Raw genomic sequence first — 23,889 nt, forward strand, 5'->3', positions numbered from 1 at the left:
AAATTAATCTGTCATCTAAAGTGCATTTCAATATTTGCTACACCAGGAAAAAGACATTCAGTTGGCTGTTCAGTTCCTTTGCATCCCTCTTCCTAATATTCCCATTACCTTAAATTTGTTCATGTCCATCATGGCTTCACAGCTCGAATGTATACCCACTTTATAGGTTCATAGGTGTGTACTAGACTAATGGTGCTGGAGCCTTTACAAGCCTAGCCCATAGGATTACCCTGGCATCGTGCCACCTGACCTTAGTTCCCAGTGCCTCTATCGAGTAGAGCCACTGGAGTGATCCCTGAGGTGAATTTTCTATTTCCCATCCACTCATCAAGATTTCTCTTGAAGACGGCCAGTGAGGTGCTCTGTTTGACATGTATGGGAAGTCTATTCCATAGCATGGGCAGTCTCTGGGAAGTTTTTTGAGTCTGTCCATATAGGACAAATGTTTGAGGCCTAGGATCCTCTTTGAGAGGTACTTTTGTGGCCTCTCTAGTTGTTGCAGGTGTTTAGTGAGGTATATGCCAAATGGGGCATTGTACTCAATGATTGGCCTAATGAGGGAAGTGCAGAGGGAGACAATGACCTCTTTCTTCCTGGATGCAAAACCCTTAGTAATGAGATGTGCCACATAGAAGGACTTTCTGACCACAGTGGCAATGTGGTGGTCAAAAGAGAGGTTGCTGTCAACCTGTGTTCCCAGATCTCTTATAACGCCTTCTGTGTTCAGTGGACTATCATTGATGTGGTAGTTCAAGGGAACTGGGATTTCCTAAAGGGAATGATGACACATTTTTTTGGCATTCAGCTTAAGACCATGGTTCTGACACCAGTCATTGGACTCATTGAGGCCTTTCTGTAGGACGTCAACATCACTTGGGGAGTTAATAGCCCCCAACTTGCAATCGTCTGCGAAATTTATCAGCCAGAGTCCCTTCCCTTCATTTAGGAGCTATATTAGCATTCTATAATGTGCTAGTTAAGGCACCCTGACAAACCAAATTGTTGTCACGGTCAAGCCTGAATAATTATTTACCAGCATATAAAACAGATAAGATTACATACATCAGCTAATTATAGAGATCTGGAAGGAAGGACATGTGCCATTATGTGCCATTGTCTGCATAGCTTTCATGTTGCATGAGATCAACATGTAAAGATACTGAGTGCTTTACAAAATAATACACACCTCTCAGCCACTTTAGGACTAAAAGCTTGATCCTTCTATAATTATGTAGCCTGTCTATACCTTTGTTGTACTCACAGTGTGTCTTTGTTTGCTGATAAAAACAACTGTTGCAAGGGCTACACTATGATGTTAACTTGGTCATATGATAGTTGTCTTCAGTGATGTCTCATGATTTTGTTTGTATATTCATATGAACTTTTTTTCCTAGCACTTGTATTCTACATAAACTTTTGTAAAATCATCATGTCTACTTCTGGAGAAAAGAGCAGCAAGATACCGTCTCAGACCGACGGTAAGGCTGACAAGACGAAGAAAACTGAGCAAGACTTTGGCATGAACTACAAGGTGAGATATATTCACACATTCTTGCACTAGACAGGTTGGGATAGAGACAGAGAGATGGCTTTGGCACTCAGTGTTATGGAAGGGAGGAGAAGGGGATGAAGCTAAAGCAGTGATGTGGTGAAAGGTGGGTAGTGACTGAATTGTGTTGTGATAAAATCCACTGATGAGCTGAATGCATTATCAAGGCATTCAGAAGCAACTGGCAAGGCCATGAAAGGAAGTGTGAGTTCAAATAAAGGGCCATTGATTTGGGACAATACAAGATACATTTCTGAACTTGCCTGGAATTGAATTTACCTTTCCCAAATGAACCCACACATTCAATAAAGCGTGATACAAATTGATGGTAATTTAAACAACAATTAGGAGACAGAGTGGCTAGAACCAGAATCAAAACGGGAAATGCTTTTACTTGTAGAGAACACAATGACTACTGGCTGGCTTTTCTGTGCTGTCAGCTTTGCTAAGACTGTATGGGCACTAGTTTGACACAAATAATCAACTTCCACTAAACCAGTTGGCAGGGCCTGCAACTTCACAGATGAAAAATGTGATTACTTAGATCAATAATTTTGTCTGACTTACAAGACACCTGAGGAGATCTAAACATTTCAAGAGTCTTCCTTCAAGCCCTCACTGGTTCTGTTGTGTCTACATCGTGTCTTGTTAAAAAGTCTGTTCATCTTTATTCTAATATATGCAAGGTTTTAGCCAATCCCAGCTGAATAAATGGACTACCTCTGTTATTAATATTACCATACAAGGTTTTAGCCAATCTCAGCTGAATAGATGGACTACCTCTGTTATTGCCACAATTTTGACAGAAGGTATAGTAAAATCAAGTTGTGTAATGTATACTGTTTTCAACAGCTGATAAAAACACAGATTTGGACAAATGCAACACTTTAAATTCAGTCTAGTACTTTTTAAAATAATTTAAACAGTGACCTGCAAAATCTGCAGCCATATTCTTAACAATTTACACCTGAGGTAAGTCAAAATACCGTGCAATATCAGAAAAAAATTGTCTGTGATTGTTTAATATATGCATATGAAGGATTTTGCATGCCATTAGTGGCATCACTGTGGCTGCATAATTTCCCATAAGAATTGACTCAGTCATTATGTCCCTCTGCATCAGTTATTTTTGTACCCAATAGAATAATGTGAGGTCCGTACGTGAAGCAGTTCCACTTTCAAAACCCTACATGTGTGTGGCAAGTTCTAATCCTAGTTCTATGATACTTCCTTTCAGTTGAATATCTTTGATGGGCTGTATTCCATGTGTCCGATGATAGTGGAGCAGTTTGATGAGTGTTAAAAATGTTGTTGTATCCCCCTATAGCTTCCCACTGTATCTGCTATCTGCTTTCAGCTATACTGTATAACATTTGACATGTCTGCCTTGTTTACCTGGCTGCACCAGCACCTACAGGACTGTTGCACAGTGTTTTTCACACCTGTATCTCTCTCTTTTTCCCATTTAGCCACCATGTGGTACATAAAGCAACATGCACCTTTCAGCACATCTTGTTTTTCTAGGACGTACGGGTTTTATGGTTCAGGTTGCTAGTTCAAGGCTCAACCCTCTTCAGTGGGTGCACCACACACATTCATACACACACGCTCACACCTAGGGCAAATTTAGAGTGTCTAATCCACCTACTGCATGTCTTTGGAATGTGTGAGGAAACCGAAGCACCCGGCGGAAACCCACGCTAACACAGGGAGGGCATGCACACTCTGCACAGAAGGTACCTCAGCTGAGAATCAAACTGGAGAATCTCTTGTTATGAGGTGACAATGCTAACCGCTACACCACTGCACTGCCCATACACCTGACACACTCTCATATTTTACTGTGTGGACTCCTGCTCCCAGGCACTCATGTAGTATTTATACATTATAGGTACCTGTAATGAATATTCTCTGGTTTCGTTCACCCTGCTGACTCACCATTTACCCCACATCCCTTTCCCTTCTTATTTTGATCATTTATGTGTTGTAGAACACATAGTGCTACTGTCTGACACTGTTCTTTGATATGGGCTGCTGCTGAAGTACAGCTGCTAGTCTTGTGTTTTCCTGGTACCCTACACTCAATCAGAGTTGTAAACATTAGCTACTATTGGCATGTGCCATACATAGATAATGAAATGTATATTTACAACATGGCATTCTGTATGTTCAACATGTCTGGAATGTATGAGGCAGAACTTATGGCTTGTTTTCTGTCCTCCACCTGTTTAGTGTTGTAGATATGTGCTTGTCAGATGCTCTCTTGGAATCTGGCCCCTGACCACTCATTATAGGAGATGTCATATCATCAGTAGTTTTCATCATTCTCAGGTGACTTTTTGTACTATTACCCCGTACCAGAAAAGACCAGACATTAAAGGACATACTAATACTATGGGGACTGGAATGTAACAAATCCTGTGAGCTGAGATGTTTTGCCACTTTCATGCATTAATGATGATCTGTTTATGCTTCTAATAATTTAAACTGTGCCAGTGACATTGCCTTACTGCTTAGCTGAGTTATGCAGTTTTACTATTTTTTTAACTATAATGGCATTACAACTACAGTAAAATGTTTAGATACTGTTGTGGTATATATTAAGGCTGTATACACAACAGAAGCTATAAATTCTGCAAGCATTGTTGTGTTTTTCGGCTTTAAATTATGCAAGCATTGTTCTGTCTTTCGGCTTTTCCCGGTTGGGGGTCGCCACTGCAGAACTCCGGTCCGCTAATGATTGGCAGTAGATTTTTACATGCCGAATTGCCGGCCCTGACACACAACCTTCAACGAAGGTACACCCATTCACGCATGTCTCCACATAGAAGATGCTCTAGCTGGGAATCGAACAGGACAACGTCTTACTGTGAGGCGACAATTCTGCAAGCATACCAAACTTATTTGCCAGCTAACTTAAAGGTCATCTAAAATAGTAAATCTGTGATTATTACAAGTTAGTTTCATTATTCTTCAAATTGTAAAACATGCAATGAGTTTTCAGGTGTTAATTCTGCAATATTGTGCCCTGCAGTGACCACATAAATCAGTATATGGAATATGGAAGTAACAAATACTTATTAGAAGCACAGAAATCTGTTTGGGGCAGGTTCATTCCTACTATTAACATTTGTACCCACCCAGAAGTAAATGTTTAAATGAATAGATGCTTAACAAGATCAATCAATAGAAAAACAGTAAAATGCTGAGTACTTATTTAATGCACCAATGAAAAAGTAATAACTATTTTTTCTTTTAGATGACTGTTTATGAGCAAGAGAATTTCCAGGGCCGTTGCATGGAATTCACTGGGGAATGTCTAAATATCTGTGACAGTGGTTTTGAGAGGATTCGCTCTATCCGTGTTGACTGTGGACCGTAAGTCTTGTTTTCTGTCTTCATTTACCTTTCTCCCTTACCATCATTACTTATTCTTCCTTTCTATATTTTCATTTTTGCATACTTTGTCACCTCCATATTTGTACACCTTTTGTATCTCTGCTCTCTCTGTTTCTTCTCCCGCTTCATGGTATTTTTATTCCCTCATTCCCCTTGACCCACACTTCCTGATTTGCAACTCTGACAGTTACATGTCATAATTCCTGCTGTTGCATTTTAATGCAGATTCCACAGAGGAATGGTTAGTGTTACTGTATCATAGGATCAACTCCCAGCACTATGATCACATGCTATGCTCACACATGAGAGCCAGCCTTGGGTGTCACTCTTCATGGGTACATCAGGACACGGACTAAACACCATCTGACAATATTTCTCAGTCCCATTTAGATGGGATGCAGACTAGTTACACCAGTGACAAACCACGTGTTTCAGTATGAGCACCACAGCCTCTCAGCTGATTCTGCCTACGTGCTGATTTTTGTTCTTTTTGCTATAACCTAGTCATTTGTCATTAGACGTTGTGCACTTAATGTTTTTGTCAGTGTGTGAGTGTGTGTGTGTGTGTGTGTGTGTGTATGTGTGTGTGTGTGTGTGTGTGTGTGTGTGTGTGTGTGTGTGTGTGTGTGTGTGTGTGTGTGTGTTTGTGTGTGCTCACTTGTGAGTGTGTGTGTGTGTGTGTGTGTGTGTGTGTGTGTGTGCTCACTTGTGTGTGTATGTGTGTGTGTGTGTGTGTTTGTGTGTGCTCACTTGTGTGTGTGTGTGTGTGTGTGTGTGTGTGTGTGTGTTTGTGTGTGCTCACTTGTGAGTGTGTGTGTGTGTGTGTGTGTGTGTGCTCACTTGTGTGTGTGTGTGTGTGTGTGCTCACTTGTGTGTGTGTGTGTGTGTGTGTGTGTGTGTGTGTGTGTGTGTGTGTGTGTGTGTGTGTGCTCACTTGTGATTGTGTGTGTGTGTGTGTGTGTGTGTGTGTGTGTGTGTGTGTGTGTGTGTGTGTGTGTGTGTGTGTGCGTGTGTGTGTGCTCACTTGTGAGTGTGTGTGTATGCATATGCGTAATTGGTGCTGGGAAGAGGGAAACAAGCTCTCTTGTTTTTATTTAAGGAAAGAGAAGTTGTTAGTGGGGCTCCGGGGGGGGGGGGGGTCATTTTGGAGAGTCTTGCTCTTTGTATCTTTGTACCAGACATCATTAGGGGTACTGAAAACAGGATCAGCTTATCTGTGGGTGATGCTAACATTGAAATTACAATGGAAGATGGGGGAGAAAGTCTTCAGTGGGACCTAATGAAACTAGAAAAAAAAAAGCTGGAGAAGCGGCATCAGAGGTTTAATACAAGGAAATAAAATGTACTTCAGCCTGGCTGTAGAAATCCCAATGCTGAATTCCCTTTGGGACACATGAACCTAAAACTTAGCAGATAAGATACTACCTTGGAATGTTAGTAACAGCAGAAATAAGTGCAAAAAGAGAAAACTGTAGCCATACTCAATAAGACATTACCTCATATTCTTAAGGGAAAAGGCTATAGGAATAGAAAGGTTCTATCACCTCTATAAATCCCTGGTCACGCACCAGATGGAATTCTGTATTCTTTTATGGTGTCCATCCTGGGATAAATGGGTAAAGCTAGTCAAGAAGGTACAAATAAAGCTTACCAAGATAATGCAAGAAATTAAGGCCAGGAGATAAAAAGAAACGCTCCAAGACCTGCATCTGCTCTTACTTGATGATAGGAGAAGAAAAAGTTGACATGATATGCATGCACAAGGCATTTAGGGAACTGTGTGACAGCATTCAATTGTGAATAAAAGTATAGTGGAGTAAGCAAATGTAAGATAATGAAAGTAAATGAAAGTTAGTGGTGTGTTATAAGAGAGTTTTAGAAGGAAAAGATGAGGAAAAGAGAAGAACAGTGTTAGCAAAGAGTGCTATTGAAGGAAGTAATAATGTTACATAGGAGGAATAGTATAGGAAATAAAAGAGCAGACTGGTGTTTGTGCTCTTGCAGTCAGTGTTCTCTTTCTGTGACAGCTACTTAACTTATTCCCACCTAGAGCACCATACGTGCTGTATTCTGCTTCACACCTGCAGCACTAGTCATGTGGGTGGACTTGACTCATTAAAGCCTACAACCTTTGAAAGGCAGACCACACTTAATACTATTGTTACAGTATAGCTTACTCATGGTATTGAAGTCATAGTATTCAGTGCTGTAATTAAGCAGCTTAAATGTAAGGAAATTATATCAGTTAATCAAATAAGGCAAAATACTGCTGTGTGTGTTTAATTTAAAGGATTTTCTTCACATTTAAGTGTAATTGTGACTAAGAGCACATGGCAACTGTTGTCCAGTCTGCAATCAATCAGGAATTTGACCCTTCATTAACTGATTGCAGGTGTAAATGAGTTAATCACACTTCCTGGTTCCTAATCCAACTCCCACCACATGTGTTCCATTTGTTTGGTGAGACAGGTCTTTCCCATTTTAATTTCTCCAAGTCTTTTGGGTGTCTCATACCATGACAGTAATGGACCCCATTTGTAAGTCAAAGTATGATTAAAGTTAGTATTGTTTCAGTCTTTGATGTTACCCAAAAGTGCTCTTTGCAGCACACGCAGTGTGCCCAATAATGACTCCTTCTGAAATTTGTATGGAGTTACATGTATCAGTAACAGATCTAAGTGTGATTGTAAATTCCTTTTTATAAGACCTGTTACTCTTACTACTACTGGAACTGTCTGGGTATCCTTCTTCCACATTGCCCTCGTTTCTGCCTGCAAATCCTAGTCTTTTATGACTTTGTGTTTCTTTGTATGTAAGAAATTGTAGTCACTGGATGTAGCAATTTCAATAATTAATGCTACTTTTGTCTTCTTTTCATGGACCACTATATCTGGTTTTCTCGCATCTATTTTTTGAACAGTTGGTAATGTAGGCATCAGATGTCACTCTAAGAAATAGCTTGGCCTTACTTCAGGCATGCACATCAGTTTAGAGGAGCAAAATTGTTGCCCTTAAGACAGGACACATTCTCACACATTTAGGATGTGCTGTGTAGTGCTGGGTTGTCCTGCTAACATAGTTAGACCTCATTTTAAGGGAAGAACCCTTTGTAGTAGGAGGTCTGTCCACCTTTATGTCATAGTCATTGGTCAGAAATAAGTGAAAATGCTGTCATCCAGCAGAGGGTGAATAATTATCCTGCCAGTCTCTATAGGTTGGAGTTTTTGCCCTTATTTTCTGGCTTTGGAACTGATTGAGAAGATGAGAAGCTCAGCTACCTTCTCAGTGAGAAATGGTGAGTCACTGTTAGAGCTGGAAGTGAAAATATCCTCTAAAATTTTAGGCAACAATGTCAGGGGGAAACAAGTAAGGGGGTGAACTCAGCAGGAAGACAAACAAGCATATTCATTCTTATCTCTTAATAATTAAACCTTCTGTTTCTCTTTTTTTTCTCTTCTAGTTGGGTTGGCTATGAGCAAACCAAGTTCTGTGGTGAGATGTTTATCCTGGAAAAGGGTGAGTACCCTCGCTGGGATTCTTGGACCAATAGCTACAGGAATGAGTGGATGATGTCATTCCGTCCTGTGCGCATGGTATGTAACCTGTATACACTGTACCTTCACACATCTCATTTTTTTCTTAAGGTGATTTTCAAAAATACATGAAGAACAAAATGATACAAATAATTATCTGATAGTAGCCATGAACATAAGTATGTTAATTTTCTCAATAGTAGTGAGTGAAACCTAGCTGAGTCACTTTAAAAGTAATGTGTCATATATAGTAGGGGTTCTTCTAGTTTTGTAATGTTTTTTTTCTAAGACAAGTCTATAGAACTGTGCTATCTCATTTCATTAAGGAGTCTTTTTGGGTCTATTTTCACACATTTTTAAACCATGACATTTGTAGTAAGGCATAATATTTAATTTACATTAGTGCCAAACTTATACCCCTTGATACAGCGACCCAATATGGGACAGTCCATGTCATGCACTGCACTTAATTTATTCTGGGATTCTGTTTTTGATAATTTGTTCTGGGATTCTGTTTTCACTTGTTTTAAGTTTTGGGAGCTAATGAAAGACAGATGATACGTGTCTTGGTCAGTATCATGTTCACAGTGGTTGTGAAAGGATTTCAACAAAGTAGTGCTATTTCCCCATGACCGTGGGTTACACAGTACACCATACCACCTCTGTATGTCCTGACAGTTTCAAAAAATGTTATTATTATATAGCGTGTGCTAGGTAACCAGACTCAGCTATGTACATTTAGTTTGGATATAGAAGGAGGATACATTTTTGAAAATACTGTTTCCTTTAAAAATAAGCTAGTATAGTATACATGTTGGAGCTTCCAAATTGAACAAGCAGTAATGGCGTACTGGTGGTACCCTCACTGCCAGTGACATAAATTCCAAAGTAAGTCTTCCCAGGCTACTCTGTCTATTGACTAGCACTGCTGCATGGCCTGGGGTTGTAACTTAGGAAGTATAGTAGCTGCTCCTCTCTGGGATGTAAGTTGTATGATAATATTAATATTAACAATAAGTTGTATGATAATATTAATATTAATAATAAGTTGCATGATAATATTAATATTAATAATAAGTTGTATGATAATATTAATATTAATAATAAGTTGCATGATAATATTAATTACTCATCTCCATTTCTCTTTACAGGATCCTGAGAAGCACAAAATCTGCCTGTTTGAGATGACTGATTTCAAGGGTCGTAAGATGGAAATCATGGATGATGATGTGCCCAGCCTGTACTTCTACGGATTTACAGACCGTGTTGGCAGTGTCAGTGTGCCCTGTGGAACGTAAGTATTTCTAACATATCAGTAGTCAGAAAGTTAAACGGGAACTGATAACGACATATACTCTGTCAATGCACTCCGCAATATTGTCAAATGTATCAGTGAGATCAGCTGCCCTGGAGTTTTCATTTATGTAATATGCAATACACTGCAGGGAACTCAGTAATAAAACCAAATGAACCAGGTACCTTTAGACTCCCAGGAAATAAAGACACCATAGCTCTATGAGTATACCATTAGATCACGTTGTTCTAATTGTTATAATTTTTTTTATAAACTAGATAAAAGCATTAGTGGCTGTCTGCATCAAGTCATACTCCTAGAACTGGACATAATTTTTTGGTAGACTTGACCAAACCGATTTAATGTCCTCTTTCTTGACCTTTGCAGCTGGGTGGGTTACCAGTATCCCGGCTACCGTGGTTACCAATACCTGTTCGAGAAGGGTGAATACCGCCACTGGAATGAATGGAATGCTCGCCAACCACAGATCCAGTCCATGCGTCGCATCCGTGACATGCAGTGGCACCAGCATGGCTGTTACACATACACCGCCTAAAACATTAGTATGGAAGACAAACAGACACAGAGGAGGATATATTCATCACACTCCTGCTTTAATGAGAAAAGTGAGAAAATTCAAGCTTGCTGGCACAGCATGATAGTCAGATGTCTGAGGTCTGAATTGTATTGGTTTAAAAGACATTTGTGTGGGGGATGGGCCTGCAAATATTTCTTTTTCTGAGCCTTAGCACTCTTTTTCCTTTGTGAGAATGGGCCTCTTGTCATGAGTGTGAGGGAGATACCACCATCATTTTCATGGTGCCCCAACCAGCTGCTTGTATGCCTTGATGTGGTTGGAAATTCCTTAACTCAGCTTCCACAGAGCCTGTTATAAGTGTGTATGAGATATTGCCAGGAAGAAGTCCAACAGACAGTGAACGTCATGCTCTTCTACCCACTTTATATTCAACCACCACCCCTCCTTCTCCTCTTATAAATATCCAGATGTAAACCCCTTTTTCAATGCAAAATTTTATATTTTCAGAAATTGCAATGTGCACTTAGCAAACAGTTATTTGCACGTATATAGCTAAATGATACAAATGATAAAATAATTTTTCAGTTTTTGTACTGGAAATGTTTCTATCTTAAAATATTGGGTGAATACTTAGTCTTGGAAATGGCATCTGATATTTTCATCAAAATAGCAGAAAAATACAGAGCCTTGGAAGCTAGTGTGTGTGTGTGTGTGTGTGTGTGTGTGTGTGTGTGCGTGCGTGCGTGCGTGCGTGCGTGCGTGCATGCATGCGTGTGTGTGTGTGTGTGTGTATGCGATCTTGTGCATGTATATGTGTGTGTGTGTGTGTGCGTGTGTGTGTGTGTGTGTGTGTGCGTGCGTGCGTGCGTGTGTGTGTGTGTGTGTGTGTGTGTGTGCGCGCACGTGTGTGTGTGTGTGCGTGCATGCTGTTGTGCATGTGTGCGTGTTTGTGTACATGTGTGTGCATGACGCATATGCATGGGTATTTGAAACATAACCTCATCTTCACTGTTGTGGGAGAGGAATAATGAACAATTCAATCACTCATATAAAATGTGAGGGCATTGAATGCAAGCTAGCTTGTTTTTTCCACTTTTGTCAAGATAAAACCTTCACTGTGTTTTACAGAACATTGATTAGCATTCTATTGCTTATCATGCAATAAATACAAAGTCTATTATATAATGGTGAAAGTAAAAATAAAATATTCTGAAACATCTTGGAAATGGTGTCTGAGCTTCTTTCTCAGTGCCTCTGTATACAATTTATCATTGACGGTGATTTGAACTACACAGAGAAAGTGCCATACCCCTATATATACCAGTGAGTACTGCTAGGAATTGAATACTGTTAGGAATGCTGTTATTTATAAGACCTGTAGATACAAGAGAGCTGGCTCATGGTAATGGAGACATAGCTACTACTTACAAGACATTAATGTATAGAGGCTCTAAGCTCTGTCATTTCTGCATTGTATTTTACTGTGTGCTGTTATTTTTTAACTGTATTTTACTGTATGTTTGCTGTTTCCTGCACTTTTAGCCTAGCATAGACTTGGTTCAGATTTGCTGGACCTAGTATGTTTTTCCAGTCTCTGAGCACTAATCCAATTTTCCTTCACAAAAGAGGGCCTCCCCCTACATCCTAGTGAGAGTAGATTGTAGCTAAGGACCTAAGTGAATGGTGATTGTTGGCCCAGGTCAGAGTCTAGTCTGCTACTATTGGTTAGATTCTTTGAAATCAGTTTAATTTCACTGCTACTTGATGCCCGCATTAGCACAGGTTTGTGTGGTGCACACCACCCACATAGCTGTGCACTACTACTCAGTGAACGATACCATTGGCAGTTATAGATGCAAACTCTTAGACAGATAATTTTCTCTTAGTTCAAAACCACAAAAGGAACAAAAATTCAAAAAATGACTAAGGCGAGTACAAACCAAAAAAGCACAGTTTAATAAACACTCTGGCGCCTCAGCTGAAGCACAGACTTCAATGGAGTACAAGCAGGATTAAAACACAACCCATAAAATAATCATCTTAATTGAGCAAAAAACAATAACATTACAATATATAAATTAGATAAGTACCTTCCAATTACACTCGAGGTTAAGACCTAAAGGGTGCAGAGTATTAACTTTTAAAATGAAACCAGCTTCCTTATATAGCAATTTCCGTTTAAAAACATAGAGCAAAAGCCCACAGATACTTTCTCAAGAATAGTGGCTTTCAGTACTGTACAATCAGAATAATGAAAATGCATAAAATGATTAGCTACTGGACTATCTACATTTTTATGTTTAATACTTTTAACATGCTCTTGGAGCCTAGTCTTAAATTTTCTTTTTGTCTCCCCTATATATACTAAATCACAAGGATAGTTTAATGCATAGATGACTCCCTTTGTATCACAGTTATAACTCTCTACAGGTGTAAAAATCAAATTATTAATATAATCAAATGTCCTAACTATGCACCCGCAAATATTACAATGCCCACAACTGTATGTTCTGGGTACACTAAGGTGATTAGTAAAAAAGCACAAGTTGAAAAACACGAGCGAAAGCACACTTCCAATGGGATTTATTGTAGCTCCACAAACTAAGTGCTTTCACCATCCACTAATGGCATCATCAGAGTTAGTGGAAACCATACTCATACATTATTTATATACACTTCAATTACTCAACCTCCAATAACAAAACGCACATCATCATCTTAATGGTACATCCCTAAATAACACATTTAAACTGATACCGTCATCACATAGTAAATATAACATTCATAAATGTTTCTACCAAAATAAAAATACTTTGTAAGGTACATTCAAATATAAAAAAATTCATGTAAATATTGTAGTGTATATTACAAATAAATAACTACCATATTTACAAAATCACAGTTTATTAGCTCTTTGTTTCAAAACCAGCCTCATAGATATGTGATCATTTAGACCAGGTGGAGAAATTGCGTTTAGGATAACCTGCCATTTATATTCCAAAAGTTCAACCCTTAGGTTGTCATCCCCACCCCTCTCACTGGGAGCAACCCTATCAATTACAAAAAATATAAACTTCTTGTAGTTTAAACAAGTAACACTATGCATATATAGGGCATTATGCAAATCTTTTACCCTAATAGCCCTAAGGTGTTCAGATATCCTGTCCTTCAATCTACCATTGGTTTTCCCAACGTGAAACCCAGTACAGGTGGAGCAAGTTGCTAAATATACCACCGTTTGGGTATTGCAAATGCACCTACCTGGACAGGTTATACTTCTGTTGTCTTCGCAGTTGAGGAGATTGGAGCGTCTACAGAACAAAAGGGAAGGGGCCCAACGAAATCAGCATCATGGTACAGAACAACAGCAACAACCACAGCAATGGAGGAGCAGCCACTGGAAGAAAGGCCAGTGGTTCAACAACAGGAGGAGATATTGACTTTAATAAATGATGACTGTTTGTCTGAGGGCTGTACAATTAACTATGAACTTGCTGATTCATTTTTTTCATTCGGAAAGCTGGACTGTGATACCAGTGTGTAAAGTTACCAAAAAATCTGGATTTACTATTTATAACTTTAGTGCCCTGGATATTAAAGAAGCTTACCATGATATTTTGTGTAAGGGTTTTACATTTGTTCCGCATTTTAATGTGAATATTGTTGATGCATATACAAGTGTGAGATTGTATACTAGGCAATTAAATTTGACTCTATTTTTTAAGGATCAAAATTGTCAGAACAGCAATACAAAACTAGTTGTGCTTACTAGAAAGAGTTTGTTTATTCCCCCGATACAGAGATGTTTTGTTGTTTGAGAAATTGTGTATTAAAGGCATTAGAAATGTAATTAATGTGAGGCATGATACCTGCCATTTTGACAACCTTACTAGGGATGGAAGGAAGGCTTTGTTTGAATTGGCTAATAATACTGAACTTAGAATTATGAAGCCTGATAAGGGAGGAGGGGGTCGTCATTATGTCACAATTTGATTATACATCTAAAATGCAAGACATTCTTGATGACCCTGCCACCTACCAGAGGGTATCCACTAACAAACTTAATATAGCCTATCGAAAGATAGATTTATTTTTGTTGGATGCCCTATACCAGGGAGCCATACAAGAGGATGAGTTTAATTTTTTGAATGTGGAACATCCAGTCACACCTGCTGTATTTGGAATCCCTAAAATCCATAAACATTTGAATGATCCACCATTTCAAGCTATTGTGTCATCTAGAGGCTCAAAGACAGAGCCGACGGCTGCTTATCTGGACAAGTATATACAGCGGGTGGTGACTGGAGTTCCACATATTTTGAAAGATTCTTGGCACTGTCTCAAAAGGCTAAGTACCCTAAGTAGGGATGACAATGATTGGACATTCCTTACCATTGATGTGATTAACCTTTTTACAGTTATACCACATGAGGAGGGTATTAGGTATTTTAGAAAGAGTTTGGTTGAAAGTGGACAGTTTTGTGGTGGTAAAGTAAATATTATAGTAGCACTTATGGAAATGGTGCTGAATAATAACTATTTGAGTTTTGAAGGAGAAATTTACCACCAAATTTCGGGAATAGCAATGGGGGCAAAATGTGCCCCCGGATTTGCTAATTTAGTTTTGCTCCACTGGGAAAAGAAGTTCTTGTTCCAATCACCATTTAGAGACAAAATAGCCTTGTATAATCGTTTTTTGGATGATGTATTGGTTCTTTGGAAAGGCACCAGGGAAGAGGCTTTGCAATTTGTAGAATATTTAAACAACACAACATCCTTCCTAACTTTTACTAGTAAGTGGAATAGTGAAACCATTGACTTTTTAGATATTAGGTTGACCAAAACGTCGGAAGGATTGCAGAGTAATGTCTTCAGGAAGGAGACTTACTGCTACTCATTACTCCATTATAAGAGTTGTCACCCTCCCCATCAATGTAGGGGAATTGTGAAAGGACAAATGGTTAGATTGTCATGACTTATTAGTGACAATAATGTTTACAAGCAAGAGTTATATACATTGATAGGATTGTTTCGAGATAGGGGATACCCTTTGAAAATGGTAACAACAATATGAAATGAAGCTATCAGTAAAAGGGAGAGTTCCTTTATACCCATTTTATGGGGAAATAATATTGGATTGGATGAAAGAACTAATATTTTTGATTCTAGAACTTTGATTCTGAAATATAACAATAAAACATCCAATCTAATGGTAGTCATTTGAACAGCTTGGGATGTAACATTTAATAAAGAACTGAAGAGAGACTTAGGTAATCATCCTAGGGTGGTGTTTTCTAGGGGCAGAAATATAAAAAAGTTTTTGGAATCACATAGACCCATATATACATGTTCCAAGGTGTATAAATGTGGGACATGTAAGTTTTGTAGATATATAAATGATGGGCCCTATGTCACTGTCCAGATGTACAACAGAAGTATACCCTGTCCAGGTAGGTGCAGTTGCAACACCCAAAAGGCGGTATATTTAGCAACTTGCACCACCTGTACTGGGTTTTACGTTGGGAAAACCACACATAGATTGAAGGACAGGATATCTGAACACCTTAGGGCTATTAGGGTAAAAGATTTGCATAATGCCCTATATATGCATAGTGTTACTTGTTTAAACTACAAGAAGTTTATATTTTTTGTAATTGATAGGGTTGTTCCCAGTAAGAGAGGTAGGAATGACAACCTAAGGGTTGAACTTTAGGAATATAGATGGCAGGTTATCTTAAATGCAATTTCTCTACCTGGTCTAAATGACCACATATCTATGAGGCCGGTTTTGAAACAAAGAGCTAATAAACTGTGATTTTATAATTATGGTAGTTATTTATTTGTAATATACACTACAATATTTTACATGAATGTTTTTTTATATTTGAATGTACCTTACAAAGTTTTTTATTTTGGTAGGAACATTTTTGAATGTTATTTTTATTATGTGATGACAGTGTCGGTTTAAATGTGTTATTTAGGGATGTACCTTTAAGATGATAATGTATGTTTTTTGATTGGAGGTTGAGTAATTGAAGTGTATATAAATAATGTATGAGTATGGTTTCCACTAACTCTGATGATGACATTAGTCGATGGCGAAAGCGCTTAGTTTGTGGCGCTACAATAAAACCCACTGGAAGTATGCTTTGGCTCATGTTTTTCAACTTGTGTTTTTTTACTAGTTTGTTCACCCTTTGGGCGATTCTTTTTGTGTTTACACTAAGTTGATTACCTATATCAAAAGATGGTAGTATAAAATAATTATGAATTAATATATCCCTAAGGTTTCTACCCCTTCTAAAATAAGTGTAGGATTCAAAACACCAACCAAATCTCTGAATTTAAACAAAAACTGCCAATAGTGTTTAACAAGAGACACAAAAGTGTCACTAAAGACACTATAAGTAGTAACAAAAAATATATTCTTCAAATTCGCATTTTGGGGGCTAAATCTATTATATAAGCATTAGTTCTTCGGTCAACATCTGTTAACAAGTTATCATGCTGAAGGCCATAAAAAACATTTACAACAGAATTTTCAACCTTATCACATTCATAACCTCGAGCACAGAACATAGAGATCATCCTATTAACCTTCATATAAAAATCATAAATATTATTACACGATCTACTTAAACGTACACATTCCCCATAAGGTAAAGCATTGGGTGTATGAGGAGGGTGGCAACTCCTACCATCCAGGAACTGTCCACCATCCTCAAATTTCCTGTGAACAGTGGTAAGTAGAGAGTTATGTTCATTAACATATAAAGTAATATCTAAAAACTATCCGTCTGCAATACTGTAATCTAACAAATAAAAAAAACAAACCTATTAGTTTGTAAAGAACTAGTAAACTGTTCCACCCTATCAATGCCCCCATTACAAATAAAGATCAACTCATCTATTAAACCAAAATATTTAATAACATACCCATTAAAGAAATTATAATGATACAAATATTCTAATTCAAATAATCCCATAGTAAGATTGGCATACTTGGGAGCAAAAGAAGCCCCCATCGCTGTGCCCTTTAACTGATGATACACACAATCATTAAACATAAAAAAATTATTAACCAAACAAAAATATAACAATTCTAATATGTAACTAGATAAGGCAGAATCACCCAGAAAAAAATTTAACACCTTCCAATCCTCTCTCATGTTCAATGTTCGTATACAGGCTACAAACATCTATATTAACAAAATACATTTCACTGGTCCATTCCAACATGGAAATTTTATCCCAAAAATCACTGGTGTCTATAATATAATATGGCAACTGAACAACATAGGGTAGTAAGAATTCATGTAAAAATGCACCCATATTCGATAAAGGTACCTACAAGCAGACACTAAAGGTCTACCAGGTGGAACAGATTCATGCTTGTGAATTTTGGGTAAGCAGTAAAATACTGCCATCTCACTATCCAAAACTTGAAACTTTTCATTTAAATCAGACCATGAAAAATAACCTAGTCTAAAACCTTTATACAAGAGGGCCACAAAATCAGAAACAACTTTGTCATATCTATTAACAGAACTAACTTCATAAACCTCACTATTAGATAAATGCAACATACACATATAATATTGTTTGTAATTCATAATGACAATCTTGTTGCCTTTATCTGAAGGCTTAACAACAATATATTTATTTTGTGCCAGTTTATTAAGCTCCCTCCACTGAATTTTAGACATATTAAAGCAAACATTACATTTAAAAGTCAACAAAGTAATCCCACGAAAAGTTAATGCTCCCGCTAGGCAAGCCAAATATAAAAAACAATAATATAGTGAATAAAGCAAGAGCAAAACAATGAAGGGTAGCCAGTTCACCATATAAAGGCAGTTTTCCAATCAATAATTCAAAGACATAGATGTAGTAATAAGCTGGAAACGATGTTATCTTCAACCATGTAGCGATTTATTTGTGCACAACAGGTAAGCGCTTTCGCCAAAGGCTTCTTCAGACCTGTTACATAAGTTCATCAATACATTTAAATAGTTGGTTTGGCGGGAAAGTCGCCTAAATATTTAAAGAAACATTGTAGTGCACTATCTAAATCAAGTACATATGGAAACACAGCATATATATACTAAAAACAAATATTAAAACTTGATTACTATTTATTAAATACAAATATATACATATCATAAAAAATATATATGTTATACATACAATCTATATAAATGGTAAGATTGAATAAAACCATTAAAAGTCTACAATTCAATTGAAATACATGAAATGTGCTGATCTCAGGAAGTTATAATTATTATTAGTAGACTATGGATGAAATAAAAAAAGAATATATATGTAAGATGTATATAAAAATGTATATAAAAAGAAAATATACAAAAAGAAGTTGAAATATATGTATGTGTGTATAATGCATGAAATCACTTTAATCTCTTCATCTTGAGAAAAGGACGAATGGGTACTTTGCCATTTAAACCCGGTGGCACATTGGACCTAAGTCTCATAATCCAGGTAGTCTCCCTGGATTCCGTATAAGTGCCAACATCACCTCCTCTAATAGTGTTTCGTACCTTCTCCAAGATCCTAAAATTGAAATAGTGATCCATCCCCTGTTCACTAACATGCTTAGCAAGAGCATTACTAACTGTATTTTTTCTAATATGATATGAATGTTCACGTATTCGATCCCTTAGGGGTTGGTTGGTCTTGCCAACGTAAAACGCTGAGCATTGTACACACGACGCCAGGTAGACTACATCTCTTGTCATGCAATCTCCACCTGCCCGTACTGTGAAACTCCCTAGACCAGAGGGATGTAGGAAAATGGGGTCATAATTGATGAAAAAGCAAAAGTTGCACTTATTACATGGTAAGTGTAGCAAACACTGTCAGGAGATTCAATCCTATTGTTTGAGTAACATAGGAGTCTCTTTAAATTCTTCCTGTTTTTATATACAAACTTGGGTCTGTGTCCTACAATATCTCTAATGTCAGGGTCAACTGATAAAATGTGCCAATGAGCAGTGACTATATCTTTGATCATACCTATATCTTTGGTATAGAATAAAGGATAGTTAATTCCTCTAACATCCAACCTTTCTATATATTCTACCTCAGGTTTATTGGCATCTGTACAACTGTCAGCCCTGTCTGAAAAATAAGGGGCTGCTTGGTCATGTCTCAAATCTTCAAGACCTAATATCCCATGTTCAAAATCTGTTTCTCTATAACCTCGTTTCATCAATTTATGTTCTAAGTCTTGGATTCCTCCCCTGAAATCTGAATCAACCGGATGGTATCTAGAAATCCGCATTGCCTGTCCACGAACTATGTTGTGGTACGTATACCCTGGGTGCATACTATGGCGGTGTAACAAAGTGTTTTTATAGCATGTCTTCCTGTATAAACCTGTGTTAACTAGTCCAATACTCAATTTTTCAACATATATGTCAAGAAATGGGATCTTAAAAGCTGACCATTCTACTGTGAATTGGAGAAAATCAGTAGTGTGATTGATGGCACTGGTAAAACTGTTCAATTCATCCAAGGATCCTTCCCATAGAAAAAACAGATCGTCGACAAAACGTCTGTAGAATAACACATGTCGTTTGTAGTTATCCATAGGAAACATGTGTCTGTGCTCCCACTCAGCCATGACTAGGTTGGCGTAGCTATTGGCACAAGCCATGCCCATAGCTACGCCATCCTTCTGTAGAAAGATCTCATCATTGAAACAAAACACATTAGACTCCAAGACGACCTCTAAGAAGCTCATAATGAGTTCAACTTTATGAGTATCCATATTGGACATTCTTTGCAAATAACATCCCACCATTTCAATCCCAACAAAATTGGGGATAACAGTAAATAGGGATTTGACATCCATGATGACAAAAAAATGTCTAGTGTCTAGTTGTCTAAAGGCAATGGATGCATGTAGGTCAAGTAAGAATTGTTTAGTAAACAGGAACAAAGCACAAGAATTGTTTAGTGTCATGTAAAATGTGAATATTCTCATTTACTATTGGTCTAAATAGCTTCTCAATATAAATTGAGAAAGGTTCTGTGGACCAACCTCTCTCTACAACAATCGGTCGTAATGGTGGATTGACGCTGTTCTTATGAATTTTAGGGAGTCCCTGTATACAGGGTATAAGGGGATGAGTCACTTCCAAATATTGAAATAAATTGAAACTAATAGTCCCACTATCTAGCAAGTCTGTCAACATATATTGTATCCTATTATTAATGTGGCTGACATCATCCAATGAGACTGATGTGTAGAAATTGCTATCATTCAACATTTCAAACATGAAGTCCACATATTTAGTTGTATCTAGAATAACTATTCCACCTCCCTTATCAGCTGACTTTATAATGATGTTAGAATTATTCCTTAAACCATTCAGAGCAATCCTCTGTTTATGGGTGAGATTGTACTGTCCTCTTTTCCCCTTGCTTCGCTTCTTATATATCTGATATAAGTCGTCCTCTACTAATTTACTGTAAGCTGCTATTAGTGGGTGTGTTCGTGGAACATAAGTGCTCGGTTTCCTAGCTTCATGTTGGATAAACGTATCACTACCTTGAAATTCTAACCTTAAAGAAAGATTCCTAACAAAGTGTTTAAAATCTCTAAAGGTATCATCAAAATTGCTATAGCAAGTGGGAATAAAAGACAACCCCTTGGATAGAACATCAACCTCCTCTGGCATTAATACATGTGAAGACAAGTTAAAAATTATGTCGTTCTCTTCTCCCCCCACATCTTCTTGATGCTCTGACTGTGGGTCCGATCTGGGGAGAACTTCCTCTTCTGTCGACCCCTGCTCATTGAGCGCATTCTCCCTTCTCTCAAAGCTTGTCATATGGTGAAAGGGTTCTTGTTATCAAAGGCATTTCTACAAAATGTGGTCCCGGGTGTGTGTGAATTGGGACTAGCAAGAACTGATACAATATTCTGAGTTGGGGTGGGTTTCCTCCTAACTACCGGCTCTATAGCATTCATATCTGTGTTTGTCATAGCCAAATCAGATGTATTAGAACTATTCTGTCTGTTGTGAACATTATTCAAGTGTATATTACTACTATGATCAACATCATTAATTACATTGCTCTCATTCAAAGTAATATTCACAATATCTGAGTCACTATTATTTGTTCCAGGGCAATCAACTGTCATTGTTACTGCAATAGCATTCAATTCTCCAGAAGTAGAGACAGTATTGCCTTTATCAACCATTCATACATTCTCAGAAATGTCCTGAACATTAGTCATAGTAGAGGTTGCCTCATGCGTTGGTAAATCACTTATACTGTCATTACATTTGTTTTTTTTTTCCAACTCATTAAAAGCAGTTTCAGTAGTGAAATTAAGCATATTTGAAAATTGTTTAATGCCATCATGTTTAAAAGGTGGCATAAAAGATTTTTTAACCAAAACCTTAGATGCATCCCGAAGACAATATGCATTAGGCCCATTACAGTCCCCAAACTCAGATGAACATGAATCAAAACTAGTATCTTCAGAAACTACTGAAGAACTAACACTTGAGCTACAGCACATATTATTCGCGCCTTCATTATTACTACAATCAAAACAATTTTTTAAATGCAGTCTACGAACCAGTTTTAAAATGTCACACTTCAAATCATGTATGCGGGGTAGCACTGTAGGTAGGACAGGCATAGTAAACTAAACCCTAAAAGGGCGTAGTATTCTCATCCTAAGGGGTGGTGTAAGCCACATACACTCTGGCTAGGCTTATAAATGCCCTAGGGCAGATAGCCTAGTACGAACCTATGAACCATTTAAGTCCAAAGTCCAATACCTGCAACTGGGTCTCAGTCAGCTCAATATCCGATATATTATGAACCAGCCTTCCGTGATGTAAAACATTATTGCCATTTTGCTCTTTTTTTGTATTGCTGTCCTTCTTTTGAATGATATGTTACCTGTTCAGACTGAAAATGTTTCCTTTTATGATCAGTCGACACATCCCTACTTCATTCCTTGTAATTTCCTTGATGAAAATCTTTATTAAATTTTTCTGGTTGTTGAGCTGAGTTAGGGAAAGACCATTTATTTACTTCCAACTTCACTGACAAGCCTGAAGCATCTGATGCAAGACACCCCCCTCGAAGAATGAGATGATTGATTGGTTACACTGGACTGACTGAAAGGTTGACAAGGTTTCCATAGGAATGCTCTCTTATTCTCATAGTCCTTGATATCCCTCCTTAATTTATTACATTTCCGACAGATCTTTTTGAATTTTCTCTTAGTCAACTGCTTGTGCTCCATTGGTGGTGTTTTACTGTTGTGCTTCACTGCCCAGTTAGACACTTAGCTGAGCCTCTGAGGTTTCTCCACAAGTCTTACCCATTAAGACTCTCGCACTTTAGAACTTTTTATTGTTCCTTAGTCAGATTTGGTCCTTCTAGTCCCCTCCCTGTTACTGACCACAGTACTTCACCTAGCATCATGAATAGACAATTTCCCACCATTTCTGCAACCTCCAGCCAACCTGATCGACATGGGCATTCTGAGGCAATGTAGCAACTATCTCATGTACACTGACAACACACACCTCCTAATTCACAGAAATTCAACATGTGAGAGATGCATCTATATTAAGAATCTAGAATATAGGCTGTCTCATTCACAGATTAGTATATCAGATACTATGCAGGTTGTCACCTCACAAAATTCACCTCCTGCACCATCCACGTGTACAACACCTAAACCTACATATGCAAAGGTTCTGACTAGAAGCCTACCTGAAGGTCAGAGACCTCCCAGACATAAACACAATTCACTTAATACATTCCCAGCAAATCACAGTAGACATAGAAATGCACGCACCAGTGTCTCACCAAACTTGCCCCTAAGGCAAAACACAAAATCAAATGTTTTAGTCATAGGTGACTCCATTGTGAGACACACTGATGTCCCACTTACCAGGCTGGATAAGGAAAAGGTCACGGTCAGCTGTCTGTCAGGTGCCAGGATCCACCACTCACACATGTACTCCAGTCTCTCAAGAACAGGCAGTGTTATGGCTCTGTCATAGTCCATGTTGGTGTGAATTACTTGAGATGTACCTCACTGGACTATATGAAGAGAGACATGACTAAGTTCTCTGATTATGTGTCTCAGGCGGGTATGTCCTTAGCCTTAAGCAGCATTTACCTTCACCTAGGATGATGCCTCGATACAGACAAAAAAATTACTGACTTCAACAATTGGCTTAGTTTCTGGTTTCTTTCTAAGGAGATCCAGTATCTGTCAGCCTGGGATGATATGGTTGAGATACCACAATACTTTGCCATAGATGGTCTATACCTATCACCTCTGGGCTTTCGGCTGCTGGTTAAAGCTCTTGCCACCCCCATAGTGCCTTTTTTAGGTAATGTCAAAAACATAAAATTCCCAATGCAAAAATATCCTCAAAAAACAGCTTAAGGTTATGCTGCTAAATGCTCAGAGTCTAAACCTGAAACTGCATTCACTGGAAGCACTCCTCACTTTGCAAGATGCGGACATCCAAGCAGTCACAGAGACCTGGTTCAAGGTAATAGAAATTACCCT

General features: G+C 38.0%; 1 protein-coding gene across 1 annotated transcript; it reads left to right on the forward strand.

Moving 5' to 3' along the window:
* Nucleotides 1-1,402: 1,402 nt before the first annotated feature.
* On the forward strand, nucleotides 1,403-10,791 carry LOC122811919 (beta-crystallin B1-like). The gene is made up of 5 exons (XM_044084086.1): nucleotides 1,403-1,531; nucleotides 4,809-4,927; nucleotides 8,409-8,541; nucleotides 9,633-9,775; nucleotides 10,163-10,791. The coding sequence occupies exons 1-5, from the start codon at nucleotides 1,430-1,432 to the stop codon at nucleotides 10,329-10,331; spliced, it is 666 nt and encodes a 221-aa protein (XP_043940021.1). The 5' UTR covers nucleotides 1,403-1,429; the 3' UTR covers nucleotides 10,332-10,791.
* The last annotated feature ends 13,098 nt before the right edge of the window (nucleotides 10,792-23,889 follow it).

This window comes from Protopterus annectens, chromosome 9.part0, assembly GCF_019279795.1.
Source record: "Protopterus annectens isolate FY-2018-M chromosome 9.part0, PAN1.0, whole genome shotgun sequence".
Classification (NCBI taxonomy): domain Eukaryota; kingdom Metazoa; phylum Chordata; order Ceratodontiformes; family Protopteridae; genus Protopterus; species Protopterus annectens.

What these genes read in the sequence shown, in the direction of transcription:
- LOC122811919 (XM_044084086.1), top strand. Translation starts at nt 1,430, where the DNA reads ATGTCTACTTCTGGAGAAAAGAGCAGCAAGATACCGTCTCAGACCGAC. An exon ending in CATTCCGTCCTGTGCGCATG is followed by an intron (nt 8,542 to 9,632) that starts GTATGTAACCTG and finishes TTCTCTTTACAG; the next exon opens with GATCCTGAGAAGCACAAAAT. An exon ending in GTCAGTGTGCCCTGTGGAAC is followed by an intron (nt 9,776 to 10,162) that starts GTAAGTATTTCT and finishes TGACCTTTGCAG; the next exon opens with CTGGGTGGGTTACCAGTATC.